This window comes from Mus pahari, chromosome 1 (genome assembly GCF_900095145.1).
Source record: "Mus pahari chromosome 1, PAHARI_EIJ_v1.1, whole genome shotgun sequence".
Lineage (NCBI taxonomy): Eukaryota > Metazoa > Chordata > Mammalia > Rodentia > Muridae > Mus > Mus pahari.
Window position 1 is genome coordinate 120,384,636 of NC_034590.1, and position 11,971 is coordinate 120,396,606.

Genomic DNA, 11,971 nt, shown 5'->3' on the forward strand with positions numbered 1-11,971 from the left:
GTAGCTGTCTTCAGACACTCCAGAAGAGGGCGTCAGATCTTGTTACAGATGGTTATGAGCCACCATGTGGTTGCTGGGATTTGAACTCTGGACCTTCAGAAGAGCAGTCGGGTGCTCTTACCCACTGAGCCATCTCACCAGCCCATCTTCTAGCTTTCATAGTCTCTGGTGAGAAGTCTGGTGTAATTTTGATAGGTCTGCCTTTATATGTTACTTGACCTTTTCCCCTTACTGCTTTTAATATTCTTTATTTAGTGCATTTGGTGTTTTGATTATTATGTGACGAGAGGAATTTCTTTTCTGGTCCAGTCTATTTGGAGTTCTGTAGGCTTCTTGTATGTTCACAGGCATCTCTTTCTTTAGTTAAGGGAAGTTTTCTTCTATAATTTTGTTGAAGTTATTTACTGGACCTTAATTTGGGAATCTTCACTCTCTTCTATACCTATTATCCTTAGGATTGGTCTTCTCATTGTGTCCTGAATTTCCTGGATGTTTTGGGTTAGGAGCTTTTTGCTTTTTGCATTTTCTTTGACTGTTGTGTCAATGTTTTCTATGCACCTGAGATTCTCTCTTCTATCTCTTGTATTCTGTTGGTGATGGTTGCATCTATGACTCCTGATCTCTTTCCTAGGTTTTCTATCTCCAGGGTTGTCTCCTTTTGTGATTTCTTTATTGTTTCTATTTCCATTTTTAGATCTTGGATGGTTTTGTTCATTTCCTTCACCCCTTTGATTGTGTTTTCCTGTAATTCTTTGAGGGATTTTTGTGTTCCCTCTTTAAGGGCTTCTAGCTGTTTACCTGTTGTTCTCCTGCATTTCTTTAAGGGGAGTTATTTATTACCTTCTTAAAGTCCATCATGAGAAGTGATTTTAGACCCAAATCTTGCTTTTCTGGTGTGATGGTATACCCAGGTCATGCTAAGGTGGGAGAATTGTGTTCTGATGATGCCAAGTATCCTTGGTTTCTGTTGCTTATGTTCTTACACTTGCCTCCCACCATCTGGCTATCTCTAGTGCTACCTGCCCTGGCTATTATCTGACTGGGGCATGTCTTTCCTGTGATCCTGGTTGTATCAGAACTCCTCAGAGTTCAGCTTTCTTTGTGATCCTGTGATTCTAGGATCCTGTGATCCTGAGATCTTGGGTGTGTTAGTGCTCCTGGGAGTCAAGCTGCCTCTGGGATCCTGAGATCCTGGTGTGACCAAGCTCCTGTGAACCTGTGATCCTGTAGTCCTGGACACGTTAGAGCACCTGGAGTGAAGCTGCCTCTGGGTGTTGTGGGACTGGCTGCAGAGTTCGTGCCAAGGTTTGCTCAGGGCACCAGCCCAGACAGGAAGGCCATCAGTAGCATCTTGATTACGATACATTTTTGTCATTTGCATTGACCTGGTGTTTGAGTTATGTTGGGTTTAAGCGGACCCCTCAACACAGTGGGCTTGCCGTCTCCTCTTTGCTATCTCAGTTTATGTTTGGTGGTTGTTGCAAAAGCGACAAGATCCTGAAGTTGTTCCCAGTGTTCACAGAAAGGAGAATTCAAAACAACTGTAAGGTGGAACTTATCTTACCACAACTAATCACAGAAAGGTAAGAGCTCTACATTTTGCCTTCATTGCTAAAATGCTTTTGTATTAGATAATGGTTAGTTATATACATAGAACAATCTCTATGGCAAAGTCCTCAAATTCTGCACAAAGATATATACTCAATGCTGTTGATAAAGTAAAACAGACTTCTAAAACCAATGCTCAAGTAACTTAGACAAAGGAATAAAGAACAAACAGGAAAACGAGGGTAAATAAACCCCAAAACATAATAAGCCCTTATCAGTAGTTGTATAAAATATAAATATTTTAAATGGACTCATTGAAAGGCAGTGTGCTTCTTCTTCTTTCTTCTTCTTCTTCTTCTTCTTCTTCTTCTTCTTCTTCTTCTTCTTCTTCTTCTTCTTCTTCTTCTTCTTCTTCTTCTTCTTCTTCTTCTNCTCCTCCTCCTCCTCCTCCTCCTCCTCCTCCTCCTCCTCCTCCCAATTGGGAGAAAATATCTACAGACCAAATTAATGTATGTAATAAAAGATATCTGTCTAGAATATATAAGTAACTTATGAAACTTTGCAATCAGGGGAAAAACACTAAAAACAAATGATAACACGATTTTAGCAGACACACTAGCAGTCTGTTCCTCTATCAGAAGCTGGTAAATATGTTCCCCAAAGTTTACTGGCTGCTCTGAGGGGCACGTGGGATGCTGTGTGGTGGCCTGTTGTCCATTAGCTATGCTGCAGGCTTGCACAAGTTGAAAGTCTGTATGCTGACAATATACTCCCAGTTGTTATGCCATCACATCAGACCAGCTAGATATCATGTGATATTCCAGGTGACCTTGGCATCATTATCATCTTCTGATGATGAAAACATACACCCTTAGGTGCCACAGCAGATGAAACCATGTCCAAATTAGGAAGACAAGACGTGGCAGCCTGGTTCCTGAAGATCTCCCTTCCTCTGTGGTCCTCCAGTGCAAAGCTTCAGGATCCCTAGGACACAGGGTAATAACAGGATATCCTAGAGGAATCCCAGTGAGGATCGAGTATTGATGGTGTAGCAGAAGGCAAAGGCCTTGAACCAGACAGTATGCATTGCTCCATACCCTAGCCTAGCCTTAGTAAAAGCCCATAGGGATTTTTCCTCAGGAAGAACCATGCCTCTAGAGCATGAAGTTTTTTTTTCTACACTCATTGGTCATTCAATTCCCCCACCTCCCCACAACTGTTTGCTTATTTGCATGTGGCACCAAGCAAGAAAGAAACCTGCAGACTCAGGGGCAGGATTTAATTTCAGTCCTGGTAGATAAGTGTCAGATGGACAAAGCCTCACAGTGGTACCCTCTTGTGTGGCTCATCTGTTTGCTTGCTTGCCTGTTTATTTATTTATTTTGAGACAGGGTTTTTGTACATAACTCTAGATGTCCTGGAACTCACTGTGTAGACCAGGCTGGCCTCTGAGCCATAGCGATCCACCTGCCTCTTCCTCAGAATGCTGGGATTAGAGGTGTGCATCACCATGCCTGGCTTAGCTGATTATTATTCTTCATTATTTACTTTATAAAACAATGAGCAAATACAAGTAGGAATTTCCATGAATTTTTTCAGTCATCAAAAAAAATGACTAAACCTTTGTAAATATTTGATATGTAGAATATTTGATATGTGACCTCTGAGGTTGAAAATCACTAAGATAGAGTCATAGTTGAATTTTAGGACATGTGATTGGGACCCAGAGTGTTAGAGAACTGGTGGTAATAAATCCTGCTTCATGTCACATGGTGAGGGCTGGTGGAGGACACTTAGAGGCTGCCTGACTGCCATCATACCATGAAGCACAAATGGAGAGGAGGGAGCCCCTACAATGTACAAGTACATGGTGGGGAGACAATAGAGAGAGAAGCTGACAGGTTTAAGAAGTGGCGCTAGAGACTCAAGGGTGGAGAGGAATAGCCGGATGTGAGTAGCCTGCCCTGCTACCTGAGGCCATGGGGAGGTCCTGGCCTGTGTGCTGTGAGGGTCATGTCTGGGTGTGGACATTCCTGGTCTGGGCTGCTACCTGGGACCACGTTGATGTCTAAGGGATGTGCAGAGTTGGCCCCAATCCTAACTGGCTGTGGCACTTGGGAGAGCTGGTCCTGCATCTCGCTCTGGGCAGCACAGTAGAGCTGGCCCTGGTTGGGGGAGGGTGCTGGAAAGTAAGAGAGCTGGCCCTGCCCCTTGCTAGCTTTGGCATTGGGTGACCTAGTTGGGGCAGTGCTGGAGAGCTCACTCTGGTGCTGTGGGTGCAGGAGAGCTGGCAGGCTGACCAACTCAGCTACCACCCAGGCCCAGATCCAGCTTTGAGTTGGCTCACCTAAGCATCCACCTTATCTATTAACTGCTAGAGCACATGAAGGCGCTCGTTCTGAAGATGCAAAGCTGCAGAATCCCTATGACACAGGGTAATAACAGGATATCTTAGAGGAATCCCAGTGAGGATATAGTATTGATGGTGTAGCAGAAGCCAGAGGCCTTGAATCAGACCAATGACTCACTGAAATGAACATTTGGAAATGAAGATGTTAGGACAAAAGGGTATACTGTGGGACATACTGTAACACACTACAGCTTCCACAACGAGATGATTTTTTTTTTGTTTTATTTTTAATTTTGTTTCATTTCTGTTTTTTATTTTCATTTTGCGGGGAGGTTACAAGGGCAAAGTGTGGCTATGAAGGAACAGGGAGATGAGTGGGATTAGGGTGCATGATGTGAAATTCACAAAAAATCAATAAAAAATTAAAGAAATAAAAGAAAAACAAAACACAAAACAAAACAAATCTTGCTTCAGTTTGGAGAGAAGGCTCTGTGGTTAAGAGCACTGACTACTGCAAAGGATCCAGGTTCAATTCTAACATTTTATGGTGGCTCACCACTGTCTATAAACGTCATTCCTAGGTGGTCCAACACCTTCTTCTGACCTCTGAGGGCACCAGGCATTCATGAAGTGCACAAATATTCATTCAGGCAAACACTCATACACATAAAATACAAATAAAAAAAAACACAGGAAAAACCAAACTAAACAAACCAACCAAACTTTGCTACACATTTGGCGGACAGAGTATTCCAGAAATATAGAAAGAGAAAGAGTTTTTTTTCCTATAAAACTTTTCCAATAATTTGTACAGAACATTGAAACTTCATATACACTTTGAAGCATACAAAATTTTATTCATGACCAAAATCTATATAAAATTTTAGGAGATAACCAAAAAAGAAAATGTTTAGGCAAATATTCTTTAAGCTATGACAGAAAATGCATTTGTTACAACAATGAAGCTGGATACACTGCGTTTCTATACAATCAAGGACATGCACATGATGAGGGGCTCTTTCTGGAGTAAGCATTCTAATATCACTGAGAGTGGAAGAGAGGAGATGACACTGGTGAAGCCAGGATAGATCCTGAAAGGCCTCGCTCTCAGGCTCAGATTGTATTTTCATTTTAAACTATAAAAACCACAATAAATAAATTAATGGGGAAAAAAAAGCCCACAAGGTGGGGGTGGGCAAGTACAGTGAGATTTTTTACAGAGGCATGCATGGCAGTCAACAGGTTGTTAAGGACAACGACACACTGTCTCAGCTAATTCTCCAGGTCATTCTCTCAGGCAGCAAGGGAAGTCAGGCTTGGCAAACAGGCAGAACAGGAAGTGCTATCAACGAACCACTACATAAATCAATAAGTCACCATCTAATAACTGCATTTTCTAGCTTATTCTACTTCACGTTCTTAGAATGACATTCACAAGAAACAGAAAAGATAAAGGCAGAGTTGGGAGGAAACATATGCTGACCACATTCATATGTTTGACGAGAAATTTATATCTTTTATATTTATATAAAAAGAACCCCCAGAACTCTTCAGAAGTAAGGAAAAATAATCTAATGAAAACAGACAAGGGCTTGGTTGAATAGATACTGCCCATCCTGTCCCCCAACAAGTGTTTAACATCATAAGCTATTTTGGGAAATGCAGATTAGCACTAAATCACAGGTCTACTTTGATTATTAGGTCAGCTAAAAAGACAAAACAGAACAAAACCCATCAGTGTGTTTGTGTGCTCCAGGAAACGGAAGAAGGAACTCACAATCAGTCTGTAGCTCCTAATGTACTTAAGTTAAATCTACTCTTGTCATATGAGACCACAACCTTTCTTGAGTGCCTGAGAAGTAAAACTTGTGTTCAAGTAAAAAAACCTCCCCTTGTGTTTCCAGAGGTGATTTAATGCATCGGCAGGTGGCCTGTGTTCAGCTGGTAAACAGCTTGCTACAAGTGGTGGTGCCTGAAGGGTCCAGCCTTGGATACTGTAATACAACATTGTCATCCCCGAAGTTCACACTCAAGAGCCACACAATTTGAATTAAAAAAAAAAAAAATGTAAAAATTCAAGTTTTAAGCGAGTTTGTTGGGCTCCCTTTGTCTGTGATGAACACACCTGCTATCAGAATACTGTTAGCTCTAAAAGGGTGCAGTCATTGATCCCTGTGGCTATGTAAGCAGAGCCCACATGCAACAATCACAAGGTTACCAACTCATAAGGTTCCATTTTGACAATGGCAAAGGCAAAACTACAGGCATAGAAAACAGTTGCTAGTCGAGTCTAGGGCTGCATGAAGCGCAGCCTCAAAGGGCTGTGGGACAACAGGACTTTTTCACATCTTCACTGAAGCAGTGGTTATTACACCATATGTTTGTCACAGGCAGAACTATACATTGGGAAGAAGAGCTTTTTGCATGTAAATATATGGGATTAAAACATCATTAAAACTGTACGAGGGCTGGTGAGATGGCTCAGTGGTTAAGAGCATCGACTGCTCTTCCAAAAGTCCTGAGTTCAAATCCCAGCAACCACATGGTGGCTCCCAACCATCCATAATGAGATCTGANGCCCTCTTCTGGAGTGTCTGAAGACAGCTACAGAGTACTTACATATAATAATAATAATAAAAAATAAATCTTAAAAACAAAACTGTATGGGACTCTGATAGAGACTTCTAAATTTGATGACACCTCAGAATCACCTGGAGGTTTCAAAACAAAAGCAAGAAAATCAATTCCTAGCCCCTATTCATAAACATTTTCATTTTGGTTATCTTCTAAAAATTTTAGATAAATTTGTTATGAATACAATTTTGTGTGCTTCAAAGTACATGTCAATTTTCAATGTTCTGCATATATCATTGGAAAAATATGTAGGAAAAAGTGTTTCTCTTTATTATGGAATACTCTGGCCCTATAATATGTAGCAGACTATTCTTTGTTTTGTGTTTTTATTTGTATTTTATGAGTATGAGTGTTTGCCTGTATGTATATCTGTCCACTTTATACATGCCGGTGTCTTCAGAGGTCAGAAAAAGGATCTGAACCACTGAGAAGTGGAGTTACAGTTGTCACTACCACGGAAGATTTTTTATCTTTGTTAAAGGACTTACAAATGTTAAGTTAATCTTTACTGTAGATTAAATTCCTTTACTTGCAAGGAATTAAAAAGCAGATAAGGAAAACAATCTTGTTATCTCAAAGGCTCTGACAGGTTATCAAACCAAATTGTAGCAAAAGTAAATTACTAGTAATTACAGCTTAACTCCTGTGAATGCAAAAGGTCATAATTTTTTTTAAAAAAAAAAACACAATGGGAACTCTTATTTCTCTCTTTTTTTTTTAAAAAAAAGATTTATTTATTTATTATATGTAAGTACACTGTAGCTGTCTTCAGACACTCCAGAAGAGGGAGTCAGATCTTGTTACGGATAGTTATGAGCCACCATGTGGTTGCTGGGATTTGAACTCTGGACCTTTGGAAGAGCAGTCAGGTGCTCTTACCCACTGAGACATCTCACTAGCCCAAAAGGTCATAATTTAGTTGCCCGTTTAAGTAAATCTTTAAAGAATATTTTTAAGTTGAGTGTGGTGGTCTGTGCCTGTAGTTCCAGCTACTCAGGAGGTTGAAGTGAGAAGATCATTTGAGCCTTAGGAATTTGAGGCCAGCTATGGAAAACACCAGACTCGATCTCAAATAAATAAATAAATAAAAAATAAATCTAGCATAGACATCTAGGAGCTCAATTTTACAGTGTTATTTAACGTTACTTTTCAATGAGTTAAGTATTAAGGAACAAGTTCTGAATAGAAAATCAAGTTCACATTCAAACATGAATAGAAACACAGATGACATTTTCACATACATGAAGACAAGGTTTACAGATGCTAATTAGGGTCATGGAACTCTTATCAGAATCCAGTGTTAGGCTTTTGAAGATTCCAAATAATTATCCAAACGATCTTAGCTGAGGCCACTGGGACACTGTTTCTATTGACCACAGCTGGAAGCAGCAGATGGAAAAGACAGAGTCCGGGCTACTCATCTTCAGGCATCTGGAAGTGGGAGACCCGCAGAGAGAGGCAACCTTGGGGAGCGACTGCAGCAGTTCCCTGATCTGCACTCTCTCAACTATTGCGGAGGAGGGACCCTGTAGACCATCACAGGAGGGATCCCTTTAGGTTAGGGGTCACCAGAGACCTAACTGAACCAGCCTCTTCAAGGAAAGGTTCTGGAAGTCTAGAAACAACCATGAAAGTGAACTGAAATGTCTCTCAATCCATAGATTAATTTACAAGATTTTTCAATAAGTATCAGAGTGCTTAACAAAGTCAAGGAGACAGAGAAAACAGCCCCCCAAGGCTGTCTCTCTGCTTGTCTTCCACTTCCAGATGCCTAAAGATGAGTGGTGCTGAAAAGGAGATCAGAGGTTGAGCGGCCGAAGTGGTACTGGTTAACAGCAGAATATCTGCCTGGACTCTGTCTTTCCCATCTGCTGTTTCCAGCTGAGGTATCCCAGTATCTCAGCAGCCTCTGCTAAGATCCTCTGGGTAAATAAATATGTGATGATTAATTGGTTAAGATATCCTGAAATGTTTTTTCCAAGACAGATGTGGGTGGTACAGTTCTAAAAAGCATTTTAATCTTAAGATCTTAGGGTTTCTATTTTAAAACAAAATAAATGAATGTTTCCTAGTAAATTAATTGGCAGTGTTCTGGGAGATAAGCAAAATAACTATGCTTACTTCACAGCGCTAGAGAGTGAGTTAATCTTTTGCTTACTTTACAGCGCTAGAGAGTGAGTTAATCTTTTGCTTACTTTGCCAAACTAGAGAGTGAGTTAATCTTTTGAATTTCTTAGATCAGTGCTCCTGGGTCTTGTAGACACATTAACTACGACAATTATTATCCCAGAACACAGCCAAACACAAAATAATTCACTCTGATCACATTTCTATGCTTTTAGGAAACACACACTCATTTCTTCTGAAGGAAGGAGTGGGAAAGAGCTTTGGGGCTTCTCTCAGCACCTCCCTTCTGACAGTGATGTGGGAGTCCCCTCCCCACATCATGCTCTGGCAGATGCCGACCTTCTGACACTAGCTGCCTGAAGAGTCCCACAAGATTGTTTCCTTACTTCAGATGCCAATGTTTAAATAGTAGCTTCTCTGTAATTTCTGCCAGATAACTGCAAGCCAGTCTTTCAAAACCCCTGTGAGGGCTTCCTTTTCTAGAGCAGTTCATAGACTCAGATGTATTACTAGTGTGTCATAAAAAGGAGGCAGTTCGGGCTGGTGAGATGGCTCAGTGGGTAAGAGCACCTGACTGCTCTTCCAAAGGTCCAGAGTTCAAATCCCAGCAACCACATGATGGCTCATAACTATCCGTAACAAGATCTGACTCCCTCTTCTGGATTGTCTGAAGACAGCTACAGTGCACTTACATATAATAAATAAATAAATAAATCTTTAAAAAAAAAAAAAAAAAAAAGGAGGCAGTTCATCAGTGTGATGAACAAACACCAGGCAGGGTCTGGAAGGGTGCTGGTACAGGGTCTACTTTTGCTGTGGAGCTGGGACTGGCATATGGCCATACTCACCAGTTTGGAGGTTTTCCCATCCCCAAAATTCAGGGATATCTTTTGGATTGCTTCATTGTGGGGGCCCCTTTTTCTTTTCCAGAAGATGAGAGGGGCTGTAAATCTCAATTTTCCACTTAGGGCTTGGTCTGTAAAATGATCAGTCTCTACCTAGATGCCTATCCAGAGTCAATTTTCTAGTCAGAAGATGATTAGTGACTTTACTGTTTAGCAATGACTGGATATTATAATAAAAGATTCTCCCAGCATCTGTTTCAAGATTTTTGAGCCTAATTTGGGGGAGACAGAGAAAACACACAGACGCAGAGGGGTAGAGGGAGGGAATGAACACACAGGTCTCAAAACTGAACCGCCTACATTTTATGGTATGTAAAGTCTACCTCAAGACCCACAAATACAAAAAGTCTACACCTGTAAAACCAGCACTTAGGAGGCTGAGGCTTGAAGATGGTGGGTTTGAGGCTACGGAGGGATCTCCAGCAAGATGCCTGGCTTTTGGTATTGAATTCTTAGTAGGCAGGCTAAATAAAAGGTGAATTAACAGACTTAAAAAAAATTCTCGGGGCTGGTGAGATGGCTCAGTGGGTAAGAGCACCCGACTGCTCTTCCGAAGGCCCGGAGTTCAAATCCCAGCAACCACATGGTGGCTCACAACCATCCATAACAAGATCTGACTCCCTCTTCTGGAGTGTCTGAAGACAGCTACAGTGTAGTTAAATAAATAAATAAATAAATCTTAAAAAAAAAAATTTCTCAAAACAAGTTGCTTAATGCAAAATGAGGAAATTCAGTACTGCATCTTGCTCTAGAGTATTGTTTGACCACAAAGCCGGTCAGACTGACGGATACCGCGTCTGTGTGGACAGGAGCTTGCCCCGATTTGGCATTATTCACTCGGCAAGCATAATTTACCTGCGTTGAACTCCGGGTCGTTTTCTAGGACAGTCACGGCTCCTTCCACAGCATCTACCGCGCTCCCTCCTGCCTTGAGGATTTTGTAGCCCTCGGTTGCTGCTCTGGCGATGCCCTCGCGCACCAGCTCTTTCCGGTTGCCTGAGATGTTGCTTGCTCCGCCACCATGGACTACCACCACGAGACTCACATCGATGGAGGCTAGGCATCAGGAAGAGGCGAGTGTCATTTTGAACCGGTCCAAGAGAACCAACTCAAGTGAGCAGCAGCGTCAAAATTGTTTCCTTTTTTTGTTTGTTTTTGTTTTTTTCCCCTGCTCGGTGAGAATTTTGTCACAAAAACCCAAAGCGACCCAAGCTTCCCAGCATTCCTCCCCAGGCTCTCCCACTCCGATCCCCGGGGCAGGGGCATCTGTGGCTCAGAATGCCTGGTGTCAAGACTCCGAGCCTGCGCTTGTGCCACAGCGCTGCCCCTCAGCCTCAGTTTGCCCGGAGAACACCAGCCTCTATTTCGGCCCCAGTACTGAGGTCGCATGCATCAGAGCTCCAGCGCTCCTCCCAGGAGTCTCTCTGTGCCTCAGTTTCCCGGGGTCCATGCTCTCTGTTCTAGTTCCTCCCACCGAAGGTCCGGGGTACCCTGAGGACTGGACTTCCCCACGTCCTTCGAACCTAAGCTCCTCGTCTTTGGTAAACCCTACATTTTTGTTCTTGTTTCTTTTCCCGTACCTCGGACTGGCGGCGCCACGGAGCCGCGGGCGCACGCCATGATGTCAAACTGGCCAAGCCACTTGGCAGCAAACCGCTCCGCCCGCAACCGCTCCGCAGGCAACGGTTCCGCGCTTGCGCACGAGGGTGGGGGCCCCGGGGAGCTGCTGAGTTACCGTAAAGCCCCAGGGTCCCTCGCGCTGCGCACCAGCCTTCCGGGACTCCAGATCTAGACTAGCATTACTTTTCTACTCTTCGACCTCTCTAGTAGCACAAGGGACCCTTCGTCTCCTTTGCCTTGAAATTATCGCATGCTCTTAAGTCTTGCTAGTTAGAATGCTACATTAAAACCTTTTCACTTTAAGTTCCCGATCTTAATCTTTCAGAAGAGAAGAAAAATAAAATATACAACTGCCTCTAACTTGACAGGTTCTGTTCATTAGATTAGCTCTGAGAGCCCGGAAATCCCAGCTCCCTCCTCCTCTAAGTCTAGGGATTCCAGCTCTAAATCCCTTCATCTCTCAGTGCCCTCTTTTTGTTGACATTTCTTCTTTCCCTGCTTCTAGCAGTTGTGGCAGCAGGGGTAGAAGACCAAACACTTTGTATTCACCAAAGGGATCCTAGATTATAGTTTTGTTCTAATAGGCAAAGAGGGAGAACAGATGCCGAGCGCGGCACCTACAGGTTTCTGTAGCAGTGACACATAGGAAGGATGTCCTTCTTTATTATGTAAGGCAGTTTTACTTGAATTATGAGTTTGTTTTTTCACAACCTTTGTTTTCTAATTTTAGACTTACTGAAGCAATATTTTATTTTCGTTATCAATTGCTTTGTACTGTTTATTGGCT

At 42.4% G+C, this 11,971-nt stretch overlaps 1 protein-coding gene across 1 annotated transcript in view; it reads right to left on the reverse strand.

Moving 5' to 3' along the window:
- The window catches only part of Asrgl1 (asparaginase like 1), a 24,576-nt gene extending 13,344 nt beyond the window's left edge, over positions 1-11,232 (reverse strand). Inside the window, exons 1-2 of the mRNA XM_021206784.1 lie at positions 11,145-11,232; positions 10,420-10,620 (exon numbers count right to left, since the gene is read on the reverse strand). Coding sequence (XP_021062443.1) covers positions 10,420-10,620; positions 11,145-11,184 — 241 coding nt within the window. The 5' untranslated portion in view covers positions 11,185-11,232. The remainder of the gene's footprint in view (positions 1-10,419; positions 10,621-11,144) is intronic.
- Positions 11,233-11,971: the final 739 nt, after the last annotated feature.